The sequence below is a fragment of the Ascaphus truei genome, chromosome 1, assembly GCF_040206685.1.
Source record: "Ascaphus truei isolate aAscTru1 chromosome 1, aAscTru1.hap1, whole genome shotgun sequence".
In the NCBI taxonomy this organism is placed as follows: Eukaryota; Metazoa; Chordata; class Amphibia; order Anura; family Ascaphidae; genus Ascaphus; species Ascaphus truei.
Genome location: NC_134483.1, coordinates 77556338 through 77582079, shown reverse-complemented (window position 1 = coordinate 77582079; position 25742 = coordinate 77556338). Strand labels below are relative to the sequence as shown.

Below are 25742 nucleotides of genomic sequence, written 5' to 3'. Positions count from 1 at the left end.
TACTGGGACTCTGACTTCTTACTAGTAATTGTGGACTGATTTCATGATGTGGGCAATCAGTTTCAGCTTGTCATCAACCATACAAGACCTCCCCAAGTGCCGTTTAAGCCTGCAACCTTTCTTCCATTCCCTATTAGAACTGTCAAACCAAGGGGTGTGATGGTGGTGAGGTGTTGTATGCGAACAGGAGTGATAGTATCCATTGCGGCTCCAATATTTTTATTGTAGTTATGGAGAAGAGCACTGGGATCCAAGCTGGCACTCAATATGTCAGATAAATACAGACTTTGAGGAGTCACACCCCTCAATAGTCGATACATGGTCACTTCCATGGGAGAGGGCATATTCGGGTGAGGGGCTGTGATTGAGAACAAAATTGAGTGGTCGTCTGACAAGACAACTGGGTCTATTGTTAGGTCCGAGTTTTCTAAAACAGTATTGAAACAAGATCAAGTGTTTGTTCACTTCTATGGGTAACAGAGCAAACAAGCTGGGTGAAGCCCAGAGCATTCATTGTGTGGAGGAGGTCTTGACCAAATTGAGATAGTTTATCATTGACCCAGGCATTGAAATCCCCCAAGAGAAGCCATCCGGGGTGCTCCAGGACTAGGCCAGCAATGTCGTCTGTAATTTCCTGCAGAAATAACTTCCCATCAATAGGGGTACGAAAGTTGAGGACTCTAAACCCCATACCCATAGCACCCCGGGCAGCAATACACTCAAATAATTGAGTTAGCCCAACTAGGAGGGCCCTAAGTTTCAAAGTTGTTTTAAAACAGATTGCCACACGTCCTCTCCCCTATGCTCCTTACTGGAGCAATCAATGACAGAATAATTTATTGGGACAGCAGCTTCTAAAATGGGGGCTAGCCAAGTCTAGCCAAGTATCTGTGATACATGTTAGGTCTGCTGATTCAATAAGATCAGATATAACAGCTGTATTTTCCTTAATAGATCTGGCATTCCATAAGACAGTTCTAATAGGACACACCAAAGGGTGGTGGGGGGCGGAGATCGGGCTCTGTCCATTCAGACTAGAATCTGTGGGTGAGGTTCAAGCAGGAAGGATCCCTAATTCTGTTACTCTGTACCCTAGACTGTATATTGGACTGCACTTCAACCTGTCTCTTCTCTTGTAGTGTGGGTGAGAATGAGGGTAACTGAGTTAGGAAGGTATGGGAGAGAGTATGTTTTTTGTATGTTTTCCCCACCCTGCCAGCCCACGTGAGTTTTTTTCCCTTTCAAATGCCAAGGGATTGAAGGACATAATCAAGGGATGGTTCAATATTTTATTTTATAAAATGTTTTACCAGGAAGTAATACATTGAGAGTTACCACTTGTTTTCAAGTATGTCCTGGTCATGGAGTTAAGATGACAAACAATACATGGTTACAAATACTGTTACATAAGTGAACAGGATATACATTATATACAAGAAATAGCATGCACAGTTAGAGATAATATATATTATAGGTGTATGTAGCAGTTACAGACCAGATTGAAATGGGAGACAAGCTTTAGTTTTTAAAGAACTTAGACTGGTGATGACTGTGAGAGTCTCCGGTAGATTGTTACAGTTTTGGGGTGCACGGTAAGAGAAGGAGGAGCGGCCGGATACTTTGCTGAACCTTACAACCATGAACAGTCTTTTGGATCTCAGTCTGAGTCAGATCTCAGGTAAGTACTGCATGTGCATAAGTACTGCAATAAAGACATACAATACAATACAATGTGGTAGGGTTGAGGAGCTTGGTCAGATAGACGGGTAGCTTGCCCCGAAAGTATTTGAAGGCAAGACAGGAAAGATTAGTTTTGCGCCTAGACTCAAGTGATGGTCAATCTAGTTCTTTGAGCATTTTGCAGTGGTGTGGCATTGGAGGACAAAACGGGATATTGAATTGTAGAGGGTATCAAGTTTGCTAAGGTGGGTTTGGGGTGCCGAGCCGTAAACTATGTCCCCATAGTCGATAATAGGCATTAGCATCTGATGTGCGATATACTGACCAGCGTATCGCACAACAGATGCTAATGCCTATTATCGACTATGGAGACATAGTAACTATAGGAACTGCAGCACGAAGAGGGCAGAGTGACAGGAAGAGACTATTTAGCAGGTACAATACATGATTGTGTCCTGGAAGACCAGCTGTTGCTATTAAACACAAATATTGTTTATGTGTGAGAAGCTCTGTAGGTTGGGAGACTTTCATAGGAACAGCTTGGAAATGTTTCCATCCAGCACGAGTAGAGGAACTAGTGATACCTATTTTTATGTGAAAAATATTGGAGGGTCTGCTACTGTACTTATACTAGAAATACATATTTGTAATATAAGTATGGATGCGTTGAACCAGAGCCTAGAGGCCTGTAATTACTATCTTCAGTTTTACTGGATGGGAAAATAGTGGGAACAATTAATTTCTGAAGTTAATCCGAAATAATATATTTATGCTGTAGGTTAATTATTTAGGAAAAAATATTAAGTTGCAATGGTTGTTTTATAACATCACTCCATTTATAACTTGAAGCCCCCATTTTTTTTTTGTGTGTGTGTAATAGAATGGGAACGGGGTCTTTAACCACACATATTCAATACTTTTTTGTTTGTTTTTTTTTTTAAAGGGCTTTAAATGTAAGTGCAATAGTAAGCACCAACTGATGCCTTCCTAATTGTCAGCAGGATTTATGAAATTTGCTAAGCCTTTTGTTACCCCTGGATGAAGTTTTGAAACCTGCAACGTTACCAGTATCTCAGGAATAAGGGGTTACCGGGAGTGAAAATGAACTCAGCTCAGCTCTAGAGAATCCCCGTGTTCCCAACCTGTATAAAAAGTTAAAAATAAAAAAGGGTAGTGGAGGCGGGAAGTTGGAGCTAAAAACAAACCACAACTCTTGCAGCTTTAGCTTCTCCACCAGTGCACTGCAATTATAAAATACTTTGCTCTGCTTTGTTTCCAATAAAAATGTAGCTCAAACCAAAATCAATTCTATTTGTATTTGAAACCTATCCCAGCTTCACATTGCAAGCCAGAATAACCAACCTCATGCTGATGAGACCCAAAAGGTTAAAGGGTCAACCCTGGGGGTCTGGCTGCATGGCAAGCTCTGAATTGTAAAATATGTGAATGTGCTTGCAAGGGATATTTTTATTCTTCACTGTACAGTGGAGGGTTTTTGTCCCACCATAACTTATTTAATTTGTGGTTGAAATCTATTCCAGCTTCACGTTGTATAGCAAGTGTAACCAGCCTCACACTAATTAGACCCAAAAGGTCGAAACTGCTGTCTGTGAGTAGGTTTTACTGGCTATGCACTTCTTTAACCCAGGCTGTGCTAACACACTGTGTAATAGGCAGGCATAAGCTTATAGGGGTACATGTTAAAATGGTATGAATCAAAATGTGACAGTGTGCTCATTTGCATGTAATTTCCCAGAATCTCTAGCTGCAGTGGAAGCATTGAATGCTAAGCGATAATGTGGAAAGACAGGGTTGCAGGCTATTTTTGCCATATCTCAGACAACATACAGTAGTGTGAATTTAATAAGAAAAACAGTACAAATCGGTCAATGGTAAAGCACTAAGTAGTATTGATTATACACAGATGTAGCCCGACTAACTTTTGCAGAGTCACAGCTTAAAAAGGAAACAAAGTAGCGGATTCAGTATAAGTGACAACCAAGGCTTCAAAAGGAATTGCTGCGGGTGCTCCATTACTTCCGAATGGGACCTCCGGGAGAATTAAGTCTGATTACATCTGTATTATACTGATGCAGCCACATGAATCTATCAGCTGCCACAGAGCATGTACTGGTGCACAGACTGCAAAAAGAGTTGACCGTCCACGGCAGAGTGCTTGGCAGGGGGTAATAGCCCACCCGGATAAAAACAGCTGGGTCCCTGCTTCTGAATGGGACTCCCGCTGTGTGAATCCTACCGGGCTGCATCAGTCTATAAGAGACGCGCACTAAGAATAGACAGAATAGGTCACTCTCCCTGAGCAACTCTAACAGGCGATCGCGTTGTTTTTATTTTAAAAAATGCATTGAAGCAGGTGGTCCTCGGATATGAACCGCATTCATTTCAGCCATGGGAACCCGCTGCTTCCTGAGTTCCAGGCCCTGGTATCGCTCTGCATTGTTTAAATGTTCCGGTCACATGGTTTACTACCATGACAATCAATGGATAAAGGGGATGGGGGTAGTTCCCCCGGGGAGGGTGGTTAGGCCTTCTGGGTGGGGTGTGTGCTGGGGGGGTGTTAACCCCTTAATTACCATAGCGGTTTATAAACGTTACCAGTCAATAGTTATTTTTATTTTTTTTATTATTATTGTACCGTTGGTGCCACCTGGAGACGAGGAGGACGAGGAGGACCTTCATCCTGGTAGTGGTAAGTTCAACTTTTATTTACTTTATGCTGGCTGGGTAATGTTCTGGTAACTGAATCTGTCTACTATCAATGCACATCTCTTACAGACTGATGAAGCCCGGTAGGATTCACACAGTGGGAGTTCAATTCAGAAGCAGGGTCCCCTTCTGTGTTAATCTTGAACGGTCATTAATCTCTTTTCAGGGACTCCGCGAGCACACAGGATTAGAAACGTGCTTGTGGAGGATTTTGTGAGGGCAACGTGACCAGCCATGAGGCTACATCGGTAGGCTAAAAAGGCAGTGGATAATGAAATCTTGATTTGTTAAAATTCTGGGCAATAAACCACAGAGTAACATTGTATTTAAATAAAGTACCATTTATAAAAAAAAGTTTTAAAACAAAACATAAAATATTAAAATCAGAAGCAATTTAAAATTAAACTTATACCAAGCTTTGTAGCACCATATTAAATATAAAATATATTTCAATACTTTAAATTGGTATCCAGCTGATCCGACTACAACCCCTGGGCACCCACTATCTTGCAACTCTCGTTTTAGGGTGTTCGATGGATCAAGCCTTGTTCTCCAATGAAGGCATCTAAGACTGCAAGGACCGCTCCACCCTACAACCCAAAGTTCTCCGTCTACCTTTAAGGGCCACTAACTTCAGACAACGATGCCTTCAAAGTTTTTTGGTGGAGGGATCAGAGCCTGCTACTTTAGTTACAAGGGCCCACAGAGGAGGGAGGGGAGCCATAACTTGAGCCATGGAGACCTTTGCTGGAAGGTCAGAGAAGCCCTTGAAGATTTATCTTATTTTCTATGTGCTCCATTGACAGCAACGACTTTATTAAACATTGGCCAAAGGACACAATAACAATTCTCAAGCAACATAGAACACTTTTCATCTGGCATTTAAAACAGCTTCAAACAGATACAATCATACCAATAAAAATAGCCTATAATTGGTATAATCCTACAAGGACTGAGCACTAACAAGCCATTAATGCCACGGTTGGGTTAAAGGCACTAGGCTTTACCTTGAGCCTGAGAGAATTATGACACAATTACAGTGTGTGGCATTTGTAAGCTTTGATATGTTTAAATGTATAGGGGTGATACTGTGATAGCCCATACAATTAATGGTTCTTTAAAAATAAAAATAAAAAAATTACAGGGAAAAGAGAATACATTTTATTGTCAAATGGAGGTTACAAGAGAATAGCAAGCCATCACTTCCTCTGGCAAGAAATACCTTTTGTATTTTTTAAGACACAGGGTCAACAATAATACCTTTTTTACAATATGAAAAATGGCATAATGATTCCACTTAGTTAATATACTGTACATTATTTATGAAACATTATCTGGACAAAAAAAAACAGTCTAATCAAACAGGAAATAAAAACAAACAATTCAATAAAAGGGATAGCTTAAACACTTAGATCGTTTTGCCCTAATATACATTTTTAGAACAAGTAAAAAAACATATATTTGTAAAACATTTTTTTTTATTTTTCACTTATGCAGGTACTAACCTCTTCATTATATTCTTGTGACATCTGGTACAGGAGCGAGGAAAAGCAACTTGTATTTTGTAAAAGTACACGCCCTAGGATGCCAAGGTATGTGGCCATTACCACTGGATATCTCTGTAGGAACAGACAACAATTGCAAAATTCAATGGATAAAATGTTGCCAACAAAAACGTAGAAGCTTCCTATATTTAATTAAGTTCCACTGTTCTTTATAATATATATATATATATATACACACATGTAGAGGTATCAGTACCGTGTTAGCCGAGCTTCAATAATCAAAAAATAAATAGATGATACCGTTCTGTGGCTAACGAAATACTTTTATTTGTGCGAGCTTTCGAGATACACTGATCTCTTCTTCCGGCGATGTTACAATGAATGAAGCAAGCAAAAGGTACACTTAACAACAGTGTCTATTGGAATGTTATCTGTGCTGGTCCTTCCCCCGGTGTGCTTCCCATGAGCGCTAAAGGCCATGTCTGTACATACTGTGCTATATGTATGCACACACGGCTGTCTCTTACACATACTAATACTCCTTGTTTTTCCATCCCTATACACCAATAGGGACCACAAAGTATCCACACACACTTTTAGTTGTGCTACAATCTCTCACATTTCCACACCCACCCACACCATTTATATCCACTCTCACTCCACACACACCTTGTGTAAAGCACTGTATATACTGTGGGCTCTCCATTCATTTTTATTCACACTGATACACACACACACTCTTACATCACTTGCTTTCAGGAACCTTTTGACACCTCCAGCCGTAAAACACATCCACACCGGGGGAAGGACCAGCAAAGATAACATTCCAATAGACACTGTTGTTAAGTTTACCTTTTGCTTGCTTCATTGTAACATCGCCGGAAGAAGAGATCAGTGTATCTCGAAAGCTCGCACAAATAAAAGCATTTCGTTAGCCACAGAACGGTATCATCTATTTAGTTTTTGATTATATATATATATATATATATAAATAAACACTGGTCCATATACTAAATAATCCATTCGTTTTCTCCTTTAAGTAATTGCTTCGTTGTATTCCCCATTCATTTTTTAACCAATTAATGTAATCTATTCATAACTAGTAGTGTTGCAGCTTTAAAGGAGCAATCCATGTCATTTTTTTCTTATGATTTTTTCATTCAGGTTTGAAGCAGGAAGTCTCTGGAACTGAACCTATTCTCTTCAACGATTAAAAAAAAAAACCTGAAAGCAATAAAAGAAACAAAAATCTCTTCGAAATTTTAGGGGTTTTTTTGTGCAAAATCTGTCATATATTTGTGTCAAGTAAATAACACCAAGCTATTTTCTAGCTGTACTGTATTAAAAGAGAACAGGTTAAAAAATAAGACATTGCCTGGAAATGGAACCTCTCTAATAAAATAATAATACATTTCCCAAACAGCTCTAACTAAAAATATGTAAATCATATTTAAGTTTACATTTCTGATGTACAAAGCTTATACTAAAGACAAAAACAAGGGCAAAACCCCCTACTTACTTCTCCATCAATAATGCCCCTGAAGACAGGTGGAAGAAGGGCATGAAACATCTGGGGACCAACAGCTGGGTTCACTTGGAGGACATTCTCCACTACCTGAAAAAAAAAAGTCAATTATAAAGGACTAGATGCACAAAATACGTTAAGTCACCTTAATGTGATGTTAACCTAAGTTAACATCATGTTAATAGTAACAATGTATCCACAAAGGACAATAAAGTAGTGTCTCGCTTATCCGACTTTCGGTTAACCGACATACCGTTTTATCCAACATCTGTGCGCTCCCCCCCCCCCCCCTCTCACTTACCTTGCTTACCAGCGGCGGCGGAAGAAGAGGAGGACTGAAGAACACGGGAGCAGAGCGGCACAGAAGGAAGATAGCTGATGGCAGGAGAAGAGAACCATGTTACTGGAGGAAAGGAGTTAAGACAGCAGGCGGCGGAAGCAGGAGAAGACTGTGTGAGTGGAGCAGAATGGCACAGGAGACCGGTCGTGGAAAAGCACGCTGTAACAGCGGCAGACATCTCAAGTCCGTAGTCTGCCGCTGTTACAGTGTGCTCCTCCCGGTCCGTTCTCCTGCATCCACTTCCCGCTGTCTCAACTCCTTTCCTCCGGTGACGGTCCTTTTCTCCCGCCACCAGCTGTCTTCATCATGTGCTGCTCTGCTCCCGTGATCTTCAGTCCTCCTCTTCTGCTTCCGCCGCTGGTAAGCAAGGCAAGTGAGAGCGGGTGAGGGCAGATATCGGATAATACTTTCCATATTAGCCGTAATTTCCGGTTATCCGACATGGTATCGGTCCTGTTTAGGTCGGATAACCGAGACTCTACTGTAATATAACGTTAAGCCATTTTTTATCCTGTAAAGAGCAGTGTTAACTATACCGGACGTTTGTGATAATGACATGATAATAAGGCATTCATATAACATTGCCTCCCGACTAAAGTCCGTCGAGGTTAATGTGAGGACCTAATGTTACATTATTCAAGTCATACCTAAACTTGTTAATACTCCCACTCAGACCCTGAAATAAGGCTTTTGCAGTGTCTGGATGGGTGTAACACCACATTAGGCATGATTTAAAGAACAGAGTTAATACCCAGCTTTATTTTACATTTTCTCTCTCGGAAAATCCCTATACCAGGGTCTAGATATGAGTAATGTCAAGAATGACATATATTATTACAAGATAACACGTTATCCTACAATAAAGTTACAGTAAGCCTAATCTGATGAAACATAGTACAAATTATTTTGGTATATAATTTGTTTTGTTGATACCACGTTAACCCAGGGAACATACAGATGTGGCAGACTTCATTGCTCCCGCATTACTGTATAACACAGAATATCCCACCGTAACATCCAGCAAGAGCAATACATTTTGCAGTTTCTTTAATGTCCGATCCAGTTTTAGGCTACATCACATTATGTTGCCTAACTTAATGGAGTTTAGTGCATTTAATTCAAAATGTGTTGTAAATGCAGAAAATCTCACTACTGAAATTATAAAATGTCTGTCTAGTTCCAAAAAACGTAACTCCAGGTTCATCAAGCTCCGTTATGGGTTAACACATTCATTTAAATGGGACGTAATCACTGATCGAGTGCTTTAATCCATAACAAAGCATGATTATTAACCCCCTTTAAGCATATTCAAATAGTATTGTACGTAGTCTTAATTAGACAGAAAAACATTCCCACACATTATGGAAAACTAAACAATACAAATGAATAGAACATCACTTGATTTTGCAGGTGGGATGGGAGCTATCTATAAACACCTGCTTTAATTTCTAATATGACCAGCATCAGAGAGGTGTCAGTACAATTTACTAACCCTTTGTGTGCCAGAAGGTAGCCCCTCCAGCACACTGCTATCACGTGATTGCGGCCTCACCCATTAGGTGAACAGAAGAGGAGGAAGTTCTTTTTTTTTTTTTTTGTCCCCCGGTCCTGCTCTGTCCGAGTGCCTTCAGCGCTTCACAGGAGCACAAAACGTGATCTCCAAGAAAAACTAATTTAAAAACTATGATGAGGCTACTATGTCATAGGACCGCTGGAGAGCTCGACTGCCTGATGGGGTGGGTACATTATGGGGCACTAAAAGGGTTAATGAAATACCTGACTAGCGCCTTCCTCATGTTTAGCAATGAGGAGAAATCTCTTCACATCAATAGCCAAAACAGAAGAGAATACAGAGCACAACCCAGGGGACCTACTGAAAGATGGCAGCAGTACAAGTGAGCAAAAACATTACTACTGGCTCCTAACCCACATGGTCAAGTTACTTCACACATGTTTTCATATATTTCTTTTTCAGTAGTTACGAATGCAATGTACAGTGCTGTCAGTTTAACCTTAGACATACTAAGTTGTTACTAGAAGTAGCTCAAAATATATATATATGTGTGCTCATTTGCATGTCATTTCCCAGAATCCCTTGCTGCAGTGGAAGTGCTGTATGCTGGGTGATAATGGGGAAAGGCGGGGTTGCAGACCTGCCTAAGACATGCAGATGAGCATACAGTTATATTTGCATATATATATATATATATATATATATATATATATATATATATATATATATATATATAAATTAGCTAATACTGAAATTATAGGTACCAGTCTAGTGAAAAGGAATACGATGTATTACTTTATAGGCAGTGAAGAGTTTCATTATAGGAAGGCAGTGGGTAACAAATTTGTACTGAACAATAAGGATTCAAATGCACCACTGCTTAAGAAAGAAATACCATTAGATCTTTAATAGTGTGATGTGTTTACTCTTGGGAGAAGATGTGTTTGAATCCGTAAACAAATAAGCTTAAACTTATGCAACAGAAAACTGCATTTATATATTAGATTTAAAGGAAGTCCTTTGGACTTTCAAATTCAATTTGTGTGCATCCAACAGCTTACACGTTAAACAGATTGGAGTCTATTCATGTTTGAAAACATTAACAATGAAATAAATCAGTTTTTCATGATAATAGTGTATTTCTCCCCAAAACAGTAAATGGGGGTCAAAAGGAAATAAGTGTTTTAGTTGTTGTTTTTTTTTTTTAAACACAATATTGTCAAATGGAAATAGAAAAAGAACACAAAATAAATGACACGATACTGAACAAAATCGGCTCTGTCAATGTAGCCTACATTAAAAGTATATACAGGTAAAAAGTACAGGTAAATACAGGGCCATAAGTACAATATGCATGTTTTTTTTTTATGCATGCATAATCCAATATACTGAGAAAACAAAAACAGTAAGTTAAGTAATAGTTACACAATGACAGTGTGACACTGCTGCTATGATATCGGACCAGATCTAAACATGTACATTACACTTGCCCTCAATGGCATAGATACTGTACTATTTGACCAAAAATGTACACTTTTCCTTGGCACTGCTTGATGTATCTGGGCCAACGTGTTCTAAATGTAATGCTTTTGTCAAATGTTTCAAGGTCACACAGGATTTTATTGTAGTTTATTTTTATGGACGCTGGTGTGTGAGAAGTTCAAGCGATGAGGATGATGATGATGCATTGTGGACAGTCCAGATGATCAAAATTACAGCTTTAATATTTTTAAACTTCTGTGTAGAACCCATGAGGCGCACACAGAACCCAAACCATTATATTCTATGGAGGAATGGGCTGCTATTATATTCTATACTCATAAGACTAAATATTAGACAGATCTTTATTGAGTACACAATAAAAGTGTAGACCTTCTATTACGTAAGACCTTTAAAAGTATTATTGGAAGGTGTTAAAAGCAAAAACAAATTTGCTTTCAAAATAGAATATTATAAATTGCATCCTTAAGAAGTTGACACCTATGTCAATACCTGTAAACTCATCCAACTCCTGAGTAGTTCCTGAGGATGGAATCACTCTACTGTGGTAAGATATGATGAAAATTATTGGCATATGACTGAGGAAAACACTTCAAATAATGCATTTACTATGTACTGTGATCAAATATTGTTTTTCAACTATACTAGGCAAGAAAATAATACATTTATTTATATGAGTCAATATATTTTGCAGTTCAGCCCAATGAGTGAGAAGTCTAAAATAGAAACATAACTTACACAATTATGCATTGACATTAAAACAAACAAGTGAAGAAGTCCCTGCTCGAATGATCTTCTAATATAAAAACATTTATCAAATTAATTCTTATTAAAAAAAAAAAACCTAAAAACAATAAAACAAGTATTTCCAGTGACATTTAGACTTCTTTCTTTATAGGTGTACAAAGTTAATTTAAACAAGGTATCACACATTTCTTGAATACAGATTTTCACAGGAGAACACTAAAATTATAAAATAAACATAAAAGACAATGTATTCATCTTTATTACATGATTCTTGGTCTATAAAAAACTAAACCTAGCTCTGATAAGTTTGAAGTGCAAGATAAACACTTGTAGTCATTTTGCCTTATAACATTCTTTCCTTTTTTTCCAGCTGACAGGCAGGCCCCACCTCTAATCTAAAAGCATTCTTCTGGAAAATATAAACCACCACCAATCCAGAATGCTACTGGGACTGTGATTTATTATACACTGGCGACACACTTTATTCGAGCTCGGCTAGTCCCACGAATTCGGGTATACCCGGGTGTATTGAGGTTTGTGACTGTTTTCTGCCCGAGTGCATTGAGGTATTTTCCAAGCAGGGATTGAAGCATTTTATTCCCGCTGGCTGCAATACTGCACAGTATATATATATATACTGCATTACAATGCATGAATTTATGCCATCTGGTAGACACGCGAAGCATTGCAGCCTATTAAATCCTAATCATTATCATTTAACAGATCAGCCGCCCGTCAGCCACGCATGAACCCAGGCTGGGAAGGCAAACGCAACGGGGCTTGTCAGAGGTGAGGAGCGGCGCATTCCAGGTATCTGCCAGGTACATACTGGGTATTTGCTCGAATAAAGTGTGTCGGTGCAGTACATGTAAATTCTACTTGCAACAGTGTTTCCCCCACCCGGTGGGAGATATGGCCATTACAGATAGTGTGGTGCATGATGCCTGCTGGTAACAGGAGGGGTGAATCGTCCGCCGGTGGAAGTTGGGAAACAGGACTAGGCTTCTGGGGTTCACACCCCACATATCTCTTTAGCAGTGCAGCGCTTCCATATGCCGTAGGCTCCAGGAACTGAAGGTGATCTCCCACGGTAGAACTACTACCTCTCCCCCCAGTAAGGTCACACACCAGGCAGGAGATATAACAACAGGAACGGTTTATTATCTCTTCTGTACAGCACAGTATCAAGCAGGCTTCTGCCCGAAGCAGTAACGCTCAGCTACCACTGAAGGATGGTCCCTGGACCGTCACTACAGGCCAAGGGCACACGCAGCTGTCCTAGCTCATCCCTGCCTCCTCAGCAGAGGCAGAGGTATCGTCCTTACTTGGTCTAACACTGCGGACACTTAGCCTGTTAGTTATCCCATTGCACCTCCTATATATAGTGCCTACCACCCTTCACTCGTTGTTGCATCAATGAACTTAAAATACATATACACCATACCAGCAGCATTATCCTAGAGCTTGCTTCATAGTTTGATGGTCCTCACTGTCATGATCGGGGTATGAGGGGTTAATGGGATCTGTGTATATGTTGATCTGCATCCCCCAGCAGAATTGCCCCAGGTCTGAGATGTATTTCCCCAGCAGTCTGTGTTATATTACTGTGTATAAATCATGTCAGGACGGAAAGGGCTAACCATATTGTGTATATGTTGATCTGCATCCCCCTGCTTCAGTAGAATTAATTGCTATTTTATGTATTAACATGGAGAGAGGGAAAAATGGTATTGTATTGTATTCCTGACAATGGATAAAGTGAAAAAATTATATATTTCATTGTGTACATGCTATAAAGGTGATATTTGGACACAAGTTAAATCCGACCTATAGCAGGCGGCCCAGGGATTGTTAACCCCTTCTTACCAATAGAAAGTATGATTTCCCCATGTAATAGTTTATGCCATATTTTTATTCAGAAAGGCAGTGTGAGTTATATGAGTCCTCTGATGTGTTAATGAGGCCATATGCTGATCAAAGGAGGCTACTTGAAAGGCTTTGTTGTGGAGAAGTTCCTCAGAGGTGAGAAAAAAGCCTGTACATCCGGGGAAGTGACTCGCCTCATTGCCTATGCAGCCAGCTCTCACAGATGGATACTAACCATTGTGACCTGTCAAACGTAACACCCTACATGAAAGACCCCTGCCCAATAAGCATTTTTGCTAGACAGGATGGCAATGAAGGCATCAGGTCATAGTTTTTTATAAATGGGCTGGCCAAGTAGCTACAAGGGAGGGGTGTATTACTGAGGGGCTGGGTAAACCCAGCTTCTCGCGTTACCTGGCAACCGGTGATTGGGACAAGAAAATTGTTCACCAATAACTGAACTGCCATGTTAGGAATGGGGGGCCTGCATCTATATAGTTGCTTGCACCCCTTATTCCTGTGCTTGTCGTGACCTATAACAACCAAGGAGCTGCTATTCGGCTGAATATCTCCTTGTCCAACCCCAGTAAGTGTAAATATTTCTGTAATGTTATTTGCTTGATGTATTGTCTGTTCTGCTCATAGGAAATAAACTAATTCCGTTTACTATAGCCTAGTCTTGTTCAATCTGGCCCGGTTATTAGATATATTGTCTGTTCTCTCGTGACACTCACTCACTCTCCCCCGGAGGGAAGAGGACTGGAGAAGGCCCAATAATCAGCCTCTCCACTGTGTGACCTGTCTTCCTCAAGTGGGGAAAGGCACTACTAAATTTGGGCGGTACCTGCCCTTAATTACAGCCAGGAGGAGGGCACCAAGTCTGTCCCATGATTTGTCATGCCCAGGCCTAATGTCACTACCTCCCGCTGACACCCAAATGCAGCTCCTTGGAGGGGGAGAAACCCCATATCAACTACTGGCAAGGCCTGCTTGTACCAGGGCTTACTTCCAGGAGGGAAGCAAACTAGTAGCCACAGATGGCATGGCTACATACTTTTTCAGCTCTGCACACACTGTTAGTTCTATAAAGTAAAACAAAGTAACAGAGAAAATGTAATGATGAGCTTCTATGTCACGCAATAAAAGTATCTTGCAAGGTATTAAAAAAAAATAGGCCAGGTATAAAAGGCAGGCTTGCACGACAATTAGAAAAGATATGGCATCCATGGAATCCCTGGGGTAAATACTGCATCTTTTTGCTTAGAAAAGTCATGCACATTATCCTGACTGATCGGTTAGCTTTTGTTTAACTGGAGGGGAGAGGTATTAAGCAACAAAATAGCTGTGTGAATATCCTACTAAACGCCTTTGTGCTCAGTGGGTGAGACTAAGGAGAACTCTTCAAAACAAAACTTACCACTGATAATTCCATCTGCCGTTACTGAAGCATGGAGAGGCTCAAATAAGAGAGCTAAGCGCTCCTCAAAACATCAAAAGATTATAAGGCCGTTTACAATTTTATACATCTGTGTTAGAGTCGTTCGCAAAATCGATCGATAATAAGAACTTGTTTGTACCAACTATAACAATCTGATCTATTTAAACTTTCTAATGCACGCAAACAAAAAAATACAATATCGGGCTGCCGTCTGCTGGGTTGAGGTTCAATGTTTTTTTTAGGACCTTGTACATATGCATTTTTCGTGCTTGTATGTTATGTAGGAATTTTCCAGCTTATTTTGAGGGGGAGGTGGGACGGGGTTCCAAAGTTTGGTAATGTTTTGGTTCACTTAATGTAACTATGTATTTGTAACCATATATTTTTCATCATAACTCTATACCAGCGGTTCACAAACTGGGGGGGGGGGGGGGCCTGAGACTGACTGCGGGGGACACGGGGTTTACAGGTGCCCAGCGCGCTTCCCGAAGGCACTTAAATTAAGTCCCCGGCGAAGCGGCGAAGGCCTCTGTAAGCCTTACTTACCTTGGTTGCGGCGGCTTCTTAGATGCATCGCCATGGCAATGCGGCATCAAAAGACGCCGCCCTGGCAACGTGACGTCATGATGCCGGAGCCGAGGTAAGGGGGGGGGAGGGGGGAGAGGGGAACTGCCGGCAGGGGGGCGCAGGGAAAAGTTTGCACTCCCATGCTCTATGCCCAGGACATACTTGGAAACGAGAGGTGACTCTCAATGTATTACTTCCTGATATAACATTTTATAAATAAAATAGTTTGGTAAAAATCCAAAAACCACCAAATTGAGCTTTGGCATATAAACACAACATTTTTTTTTTATATATATATATAAACCATATCCAAAACACGAAACCGTTTTAGAACAGAATCCAAAACACAAGTGAAAGTGCCCACTTTTAATCATTCTACCAAGCTGAATGCTGGAATGCATCTTACCATTTGATTTTTTTTTTTTTTTAATTATATGTGTGTGTGTGTGTGTGTGTATATGTTTATGTATTTTTAAAGATATTGGTTTGAAACAGCACAGTGATCATATTATATTGTATGCAGCTCATACATAAAACAACAGAGAACCGGTATAACCACAGGCACACACCATGCAGAATGTGCCCAAAAATATATAATTAGTTGCTTCGAGAAATATTATCATTATTGGGGTTGGACACTTGGCGTGAAATGCTCCAAAATATCTTGAACACTACAGTTTACAAAAACACCCTTACAACACCCCAAGGGTTAAACCCATGTTATTGTAATTCAGATTGTTGAGGAGTTTACAATGCAACGGTCATTCATGATAACGCCATGAATGAAAGACATATATATTACGATGCTTGGAAAACCCCATTGTCTTATTCTTTTTTAACAGGTGAATGTCGATGGTAAAACATACACATCCTTCACACACTTAACTTCTACATTACAGCGCATTAACGTTATATGAATGTTATGCCACCAGCCCCAGAGCAATCAGTGAACAGAGCAGTAACTGGGAGTAGAATGTGCATTCATTACAATGAATTCCAAATGACAGAATCATCACTTTTAGATTATGTACAAGGGCACATGAGCTAATAAATCCTTTACATTAAAAAAAAAAAAAAAAACACGTTTCTCTTTGTGCACGTTTCTCTTGGTTATCCGACACACTGCGTTACTCAAAATGGCGTTGGATAGCGAAACATTGTAAAGCGAAACATGTTTTCCCGTAGGAACACTGTTTAAATGAAAGGTTCCATTCCTGAAGGCATTTTTTATGCTAAAATACACAAAATATTTTACACAGACAATAAGATATGCAGCACACACATACATTATATAGTGCATATACTGTATTATATATATATATATATATATATATATAACATAATATAAAAATATAGTATAGTATAATATATATATATTATATACACAAACAACTTTGCAAAGCATCGTAAGAGCGTTGGATAAGCCGTTTTGGCGTTGTAAAAATTAACATAGGTATGCATTGCATAGCGTTGGATAAGCCATTCGTTGTAAAACGAAGCGTTGTAAAACGAGGACTGCCTGTACTATACAAGATTGCACATTGACACTCTGTAAATCTGCAACTCAACTGGGATAGTTTGTGTCGATAAGTAAACGTGTATGCGGCAGTAGAGAGTTCAAATCAAAATAATCAAGAAAACAATTGTAGTGCTTTATTTATCTAATGCCTATATTTGAGGAACTTTAATGTGGACAAGCGCCAAAATCTGAAATCGTCTATGAACAGAATCTTGTATCCAGCTAACTTGTTTTTTTCTTTTGTTTTTTTGATACCTGCTAAAGTGAATCGTATGACAAAGATCTCATTCAGAACATAACAATTGCGATTAGTGACAAAAGCTTAATAGTTAGCTACTGATGTAAAATACAATTAGCATGATCATGCATTCTTACAGTTTATCTTTAGCCAGTTATTCTTAAAATTCCTATAATCTTCTAATTTAAATCCCAACAAACATCTGTTTCTTGTTCCCTAGGCCTTATCTTCAATTATTGTAATTCCTAAAATAAAGGGACATGATTTGCAAAAGATGCTACATGAAACAGATGCTTCTCACAATTATTCAGCAATAATTCATAGAAGTAAACACAGAAATGAATGAGAAAATAGAAATGGAGTGTTTAAAACAGGAACTATTGTCTAAAATATATTTATAGTACAAAAATTATTTCAAACTTCACCAATAATTAGCTTTTTACGTCTTTTCATGATTTTCTTCCAGCAAACTATAAAAAATAATAATACTATTGTATTTTCAGGTTTGTTCACACTAGAAAAAGGGTCCATTTTATTTGGAGCATGATATAGAAAACGCATATCCTCCAACTGTATCTATTTCACAGGTACAGTACCTGTTTTTTATGTCCTGTACCTATTATATTCAGCGGTACCTTTTGTGCTTATTGTATTGTTGCCAGTGGTTGAAGCCCAGAAGCTTTGGCTTATTCAACAGCAGTCAAAGCTGCCTGGTTCTTTAAAAAAATAATATATATGATTGAAGTAGGGGGTCTCTGGAGCGGAACTACACTAATTTCAACTTCAGGGACCCCCTGCTTCCCGAGATACTTACCTTCGTATGGGGTGCCGGTATCTCGGTGCTGTATAAAGCTCCTAGTCACGCGGGCCAATAGGAAGACACAAGGGACTACGGCTTTATATTGGCCCACGGGACATATAAGATGACATTTCGGTATCCCCGCACTGCCCAGCCGGCGCTGTTACCGGCACCCCACATGGAGGTAAGTATTTCTGGAAATCGGGGGTCTCTGGAGCTGAAATCAATGCGGTTCAGATCCGACGACCCCCTGCTTCAATCCCATTTCAAAATGAATAATAAAAACAATGGTCGCTTGAACCGCTGCTTTAACACATATGGGAAATTGATGAGCTCTCGGATCATGAATTGTTGTCTGTGAATTGACTGTATAACCCTGTTCATTTATTGTAACCATGTATTTTTTTTATAACTCTGTGCCCAGGACATACGTGAAAACAAGAGGTAACAATGTATTACTTCTTCGTAAAACATTTTTATAAATAAATAAATGATCATCTGGTTATGGGCGATTTAACACCACGCACATTATACAGGCAGTCCTCGGTTATCCAACAGAATCCGTTCTGGAAGTAGCGTTGGATAGTGAAACCATAGTAAAGTGAGTCCCATGTTAGGCCTCGGGCATGGTCGGCGCCCGCGCTGCTGCTCGGCACTGAGCCCCTGCAGCCGCAATGAGAGCGGCTTTAGCGGGGGCTCACGCACGCTTCCGCACGCTTGCGGAAGCGTGTGTCTCACCGAGTCTTGAGATTTCCCTGCTTGCCGGAGCGCAGGGCCGGTCACGTGAGCGGTTCGCCCAATGAGGGCGAGCCAGCTCCGTGACGTCACTGGCCCGCCCCCGTCCCGCCCCCTGATGGCGCGCTGTGTAAGACCAGGGAAAGCACCGCTTTCCCTGAGCCTCAGCGCGCCTCAGCACTGTTAAAGGCACTATGTCCAAGGCCTTAATCAGTGGCCGTGAGCGTTGGATAATGCATTCCGGCATCGAAAAATGGCCAATAGGGTTGCATTTTAAAGAGTTTGATATGCCATTCATTGTAAAGTGAAATGTTAGATAGCGAGGACCGCCTGTATGTATATTTTATCTATATATGAAAGAAAGACAAAATACACATTTTAGTGGTAATACGCTCTTTGCATATAGCGAGTTGCATGTGTCGCTTGCTTGGAAGTTCCTCAATTACGCAATGACGTTGCAAATAAAGTGCACTTATTGTCATGTACCAAATATTGGAGTGTCTGAAAACATATCAGCTCTATTTATTAATATGATATTATCCCAAGATACAGATTTGTGCAAGTTGTAAAGCAGGAAGACCTAATACTAACCAGTCTTCCTGCTTCCCTTACTTGGCAATTTATCCAAAATGTTGCAATTAAATCAGTGTCGCAGCTAGAGATGTATGGGCTCTCGGGCAAAAAAATTGCAGGGCCCTATTATAATAAGTGAACATATTCTGTAGATTTCCACCCTCCTCCCAGCAGCGTGTTGCAAGCCCTGCGAGCCCCCCCTTCTTTTACACCTCCTCACTCTATTCACACCTCCTTCATGTATTTCTCTCCCCCCTCTTACACCCCCTCCCTCACAACCTTTTTCCTCTCACACTCTCCCCCCCCCCCCACCTCCTCGGCTCTCAGTAACCCCCCCCCTCTTCCAAACTCAATCCAGCTCCCTCAATCATCCCCTCCACATTAATTTCCCCCTCCACCTACACAACAATAACCTCCTCCCCCCCCCCACCCCCCTCACACAAGTGGTTGAAAAACACTGGCATACAGTATACTGCTGCACAGTAACGTATTTAAAAAAAGTTAACTATAAACAACTGTGCAAAGAATGACAAACTATTTTAAAAATGCTCTAATATAAAGATTGCTATCACGTGTTACCTCAAATTCTGCAACTGAGGCACACAGCACACTGACAGAGGCTACGGCCATTGTGATCGCGCCGGCGCGCAGGCGGTGCGATCACATAGATGTGCCTCTATGAGGCTGTCTATAGAGCGCGCAGGAGCAGAGGCGCCGGCGCTCGCGATTCAGGAGGAAAGAAAAATCTGTTTTCACGGGCGGCGGGCCTGGTCACATGAGCGGTTCGCCCAATGAGGGTGAACCAACTCCGTGACGTCTCCCCGTCTCCTCTGCATGCAGAACACAGATCTCTCCTCCTGCAGGCGGCGGGGAAGCAGAGTGAACGCTTGCGCCCTCTCCAGCGTTCACCATGGCCGAAGCCTGAGGCACACACAAGACACTGACAGACTGAGGCGCGCACACAGCACACTGACAAACTGTGGCACACACAGCACACTGACAGACTGAGGCGCGCACACAGCACACTGACAGAGCAAACTGTAACTGACACATTTACACACAGCATACTGACACACTGAAGCACACAGACTTAAACAAACAGCAAATTGACACACACACACGCACAACAAACTGACACAAACCCACACCACACTGACACAAAGCAAATTGACACACAAATACACACAGCATACCTTCCCACAGCAGCACATAGTAACTCCTCCCCCTGATGTCATGGAGAGCAGGGGCGGGCAGAGTTCCGCAGCTCTCTGCCTCAGTTCCGCAGCTCTCTGCCTCAGTTCCGCAGCTCTCTGCCTCAGTTCCGCAGCTCTCTGCCTCAGTTCCGCAGCCCTCTGCCTCAGTTCCGCAGCTCTCTGCCTCAGTTCCGCAGCCCTCTGCCTCAGTTCCGCAGCTCTCTGCCTCAGTTCCGCAGCTCTCTGCCTCAGTTCCGCAGCTCTCTGCCTCAGTTCCGCAGCTCTCTGCCTCAGTTCCGCAGCTCTCTGCCTCAGTTCCGCAGCTCTCTGCCTCAGTTCCGCAGCTCTCTGCCTCAGTTCCCGCAGCTCTCTGCATCAGTTCCGCAGCTCTCTGCCTCAGTTCCCGCAGCTCTCTGCCTCAGTTCCGCAGCTCTCTGCCTCAGTTCCCGCAGCTCTCTGCCTCAGTTCCGCAGCTCTCTGCCTCAGTTCCGCAGCTCTCTGCCTCAGTTCCGCAGCTCTCTGCCTCAGTTCCGCAGCTCTCTGCCTCAGTTCCGCAGCTCTCTGCCTCAGTTCCGCAGCCCTCTGCCTCAGTTCCGCAGCTCTCTGCCTCAGTTCCGCAGCCCTCTGCCTCAGTTCCGCAGCTCTCTGCCTCAGCCCCGCAGCTCTCTGCCTCAGCTCCGCAGCTCTCTGCCTCAGCTCCGCAGCTTTCTGCCTCAGTTCCGCAGCTCTCTGCCTCAGTTCTGCAGCTCTCTGCCTCAGTTCCGCAGCTCTCTGCCTCAGTTCCGCAGCTCTCTGCCTCAGTTCCGCCCCCAGCCTCTGCAGCCTGCAAACTCCTCCCCGCAGCTCCTGATCCAGCGGCAAGTTGCTGTTAAGGGGACCAGAGGAGGAAGGTGCCCTGACTTCTGTAGTTGTTGGCTAGACTGCTGGGCCAAATGTCCTGGTTCTCCCCCCTGTTGGCAGTTTTGAGCGGGCCCCCCAAGAGCGGAGGCCCCAGGGCTATAGCGATGCCCCTGGATTAAATCATTTAACTTTCTGCAGGATTATCTCCTCTTTAAATCCCTTACATTTTTCCAAGTAACGCTGTTTTCGGCTATTCTGTAAATTTCCTGTCTGCTTCCCCTACCAACTAATTTTAACATTTGCTAATACGGTACTTAAGCTGTCCGCGAATTACACACAGCATACTGACACACTGAAGCACACAGACTTAAACAAACAGCAAATTGACACACACACACGCACAACAAACTGACACAAACCCACACCACACTGACACAAAGCAAATTGACACACAAATACACACAGCATACCTTCCCACAGCAGCACATAGTAACTCCTCCCCCTGATGTCATGGAGAGCAGGGGCGGGCAGAGTTCCGCAGCTCTCTGCCTCAGTTCCGCAGCTCTCTGCCTCAGTTCCGCAGCTCTCTGCCTCAGTTCCGCAGCTCTCTGCCTCAGTTCCGCAGCCCTCTGCCTCAGTTCCGCAGCTCTCTGCCTCAGTTCCGCAGCTCTCTGCCTCAGTTCCGCAGCTCTCTGCCTCAGTTCCGCAGCTCTCTGCCTCAGTTCCGCAGCTCTCTGCCTCAGTTCCGCAGCTCTCTGCCTCAGTTCCGCAGCTCTCTGCCTCAGTTCCCGCAGCTCTCTGCATCAGTTCCGCAGCTCTCTGCCTCAGTTCCCGCAGCTCTCTGCCTCAGTTCCGCAGCTCTCTGCCTCAGTTCCCGCAGCTCTCTGCCTCAGTTCCGCAGCTCTCTGCCTCAGTTCCGCAGCTCTCTGCCTCAGTTCCGCAGCTCTCTGCCTCAGTTCCGCAGCTCTCTGCCTCAGTTCCGCAGCTCTCTGCCTCAGTTCCGCAGCCCTCTGCCTCAGTTCCGCAGCTCTCTGCCTCAGTTCCGCAGCCCTCTGCCTCAGTTCCGCAGCTCTCTGCCTCAGCCCCGCAGCTCTCTGCCTCAGCTCCGCAGCTCTCTGCCTCAGCTCCGCAGCTTTCTGCCTCAGTTCCGCAGCTCTCTGCCTCAGTTCTGCAGCTCTCTGCCTCAGTTCCGCAGCTCTCTGCCTCAGTTCCGCAGCTCTCTGCCTCAGTTCCGCCCCCAGCCTCTGCAGCCTGCAAACTCCTCCCCGCAGCTCCTGATCCAGCGGCAAGTTGCTGTTAAGGGGACCAGAGGAGGAAGGTGCCCTGACTTCTGTAGTTGTTGGCTAGACTGCTGGGCCAAATGTCCTGGTTCTCCCCCCCTGTTGGCAGTTTTGAGCGGGCCCCCCAAGAGCGGAGGCCCCAGGGCTATAGCGATGCCCCTGGATTAAATCATTTAACTTTCTGCAGGATTATCTCCTCTTTAAATCCCTTACATTTTTCCAAGTAACGCTGTTTTCGGCTATTCTGTAAATTTCCTGTCTGCTTCCCCTACCAACTAATTTTAACATTTGCTAATACGGTACTTAAGCTGTCCGCGAATTACATCGGCCCCTACTCAGAGATATGCAGGTAATCTATCTTAACACTGTGCCCAATGAAGCTAAACGCCATCGCTTAGTACAATTTTCCAGCTATGCCTTGCAATTAATAATGCAAAGTAGCCTGGCTCCCTCTCTGCTGCAGACTGGCAAAAGCAGAGGAAAAGGCATTGGTTACTATTTGCCATTAATTCCGCCCTGACGCTTAGATCTCTTCCAGAAGTCTTTGTTCAACCCTGACCAAGTAACATGTCCACAAGTGAGCACTGACCTGTGCATTACCTTTCTTTCTCTCTTCAGTACTTCCTATATAGAAATCTTAAGACGTCACACAAGGGAGTACTCTACAGTCATTTTCTCCACCTTTACTGAAGCATTCACCAACTAAAATACATTTTCAGCAATTTATAGCAAATAAAAATACTACTTGTGAGTACATCTGCATGTCTCAGACAGGTCTGCAACCCTGTCTTTCCCCATTATTGCTTACCAAACAGTGCTTGCACTGCAGCCAGGGATTCTGGGTAATGACATGCAAATGATCACTTCACAAATTTAAATTTTTATGGTCACTACTCCTACACTGGCGACACACTTTATTCGAGCTCGGCTAGTCCCACGAATTCGGGTATACCCGGGTGTATTGAGGTTTGTGACTGTTTTCTGCCCGAGTGCATTGAGGTATTTTCCAGGCAGGGATTGAAGCATTTTATTCCCACTGGCTGCAATACTGCACAGTATATATATATATACTGCATTACAATTCATGAATTTATGCCATCTGGTAGACACGCGAAGCATTGCAGCCTATTAAATCCTAATCATTATCATTTAACAGATCAGCCGCCCGTCAGCCAGGCATGAACCCAGGCTGGGAAGGCAAACGCAACGGGGCTTGTCAGAGGTGAGGAGCGGCGCATTCCAGGTATCTGCCAGGTACATACTGGGTATTTGCTCGAATAAAGTGTGTCGGTGCAGTAATTCATTATTACATTTAATTAAAATGTATCTTCTATCCAATACTATGTTCTGTCACGTAATAAATGAATTTAAGCTAGGCATTATACCTTAAGAAAAAAAATTGATTAGTGCGGTTTTTAAAAAGTGTAATGTTTTATCCACCACTATACTGAAATGAAAAAAAATCAGGATTGCAAAAAGGCCCTACCAATTTGATCATTTTTTAGCTAAAGCATTTATTCAGTAGGAGCAAGCATCACTCAATGGACATTGGTCCTACATGTAGTTTTGAATATGTCAAATTAAACATAACATATTCTGCAGTAAGATACTTTGATTTGGCATCCATCAAAAGGTTTTGATCCCAAGACAAATACAAAAAATGGTATCACACATACTTTTCTGGCATATTTGTAGCAAAGTTTTATGTGCATTTTATATACTGTTGTAGCCCTTGTACCCCTTGGGGTACCTCAACTATGCGTGCTGCTGTCACCTGTGAGGCTCACAAGAGCCCTGAGCCTCCACCACTGGGAGCCTGTGGTATACTTATACACGGTGCAGCGCCTCCACTGGCGAGAGATCCCAACGTGGTGGGAGTGTGCCCTCGCCAGAACCAACATATACAGTAAATACACTCACAGTTGAATAAGAACAGTATTTACTAAGCATAATAATAATAACCTCTTTACATAGACATCAGTGCATCATTTCCCTTGTTCATCATGGTCCACCCCACATGTCAATCATGCAATATTCTCAGTCCTCCGTTCTCTAGCAATGTGCTTGGGCACTTAACCCCTGAGTGTCCACAAACAGTAGTGTACGTGTGAGGGATAGCGCTTCCGTGTTGGGGCCCGGTGGTGCACTTAATATACCTCCCTGGCCATAGTCCTGACCAGGATAATCCTCTGTAATCAGCAACTCTGCATGTGGTACCGCGGTGCGACGCTCTGCTCCTTGCAGGAATGATTACACCGTCTGACTCCTCTGGGGAGGGATCCCCAGCCGGATGATCCTTTGAGAACAGTCTCTACTATGGAGTCTGATATCCTCTCAGCTATAACGCTGCACTGACATTCAGGCACTGTCCAGCAGCATTTCTCTCTCTCTCTATGAGTATAGTGAAGGAGTCCCTATCTTAAGGCCTTTCCCTATATCATACACTTAGACGCTCTACCGTGTCTCCGGGGACTAACTGGGCCCTGGGTGTTTACCTCTGGCCTAGTCCCTGGACCACAGCTCCGTGGACACTACTTGCCTCTTCAAGGTCCAGGTCTTGACTCTCCGTTTCCTGTCCCAGGAGGCAGTAGTCTTTCCTCCCTTCAGAAGCAATCCAGCCATTCCATTGGCTATCGCACATTACCTGGCAGCTTCTCCCTATGCATCATGGGAGTTGTAGTCTCTCTGCTGCACACTTAACATTAGGACTGCGTGCGCATAGGACACTGCGCATGCGCGACTCTAATGGCCACCACAGGGTGCCCTTCGCATGCCTGAACCAGCAAGGACCCCTATCTGCAAAACAGCACTTCTGCGCATGTGCAACTCTTCACACGTGCGCACGCACAACATGGCGGCGCCCTGCGGCGGGAGCCACTGGCGACTCCGTCGCCCTGTCAGCAACATCCCCCTATATGTGGGAGAGGAGAGGGAAATTGGGGGAACCTGGCTACACTGTATTACATTAAAAAATGATTGCACTCACCTCATCCCAGAGGTCCTCAACTCCAGTCTTGAAACTAACTCCCCCCCCCCCCCCACAAGCACCAAAAGCTCAGGAGTTCAGGATATCACTGCTTCAGCACAGATGGCTCAATCAATCCCTGCTTCATTACAGGTGGCTCAGTCCTCCACTGAGCCAGAGATTAAGCCACCT

General features: G+C 42.9%; 1 protein-coding gene across 3 annotated transcripts in view; it reads right to left on the bottom strand.

The window, feature by feature from the left end:
* IPO11 (importin 11) overlaps positions 1-25742 on the bottom strand; it is a 500359-nt gene that overhangs the window by 215345 nt on the left and 259272 nt on the right. For all 3 annotated transcript variants that reach the window (XM_075589858.1, XM_075589848.1, XM_075589838.1), the window contains 2 exons: positions 7432-7527; positions 5913-6026 (listed from right to left, as the gene is read on the bottom strand). In XM_075589858.1, coding sequence (XP_075445973.1) covers positions 5913-6026; positions 7432-7527 — 210 coding nt within the window. The remainder of the gene's footprint in view (positions 1-5912; positions 6027-7431; positions 7528-25742) is intronic.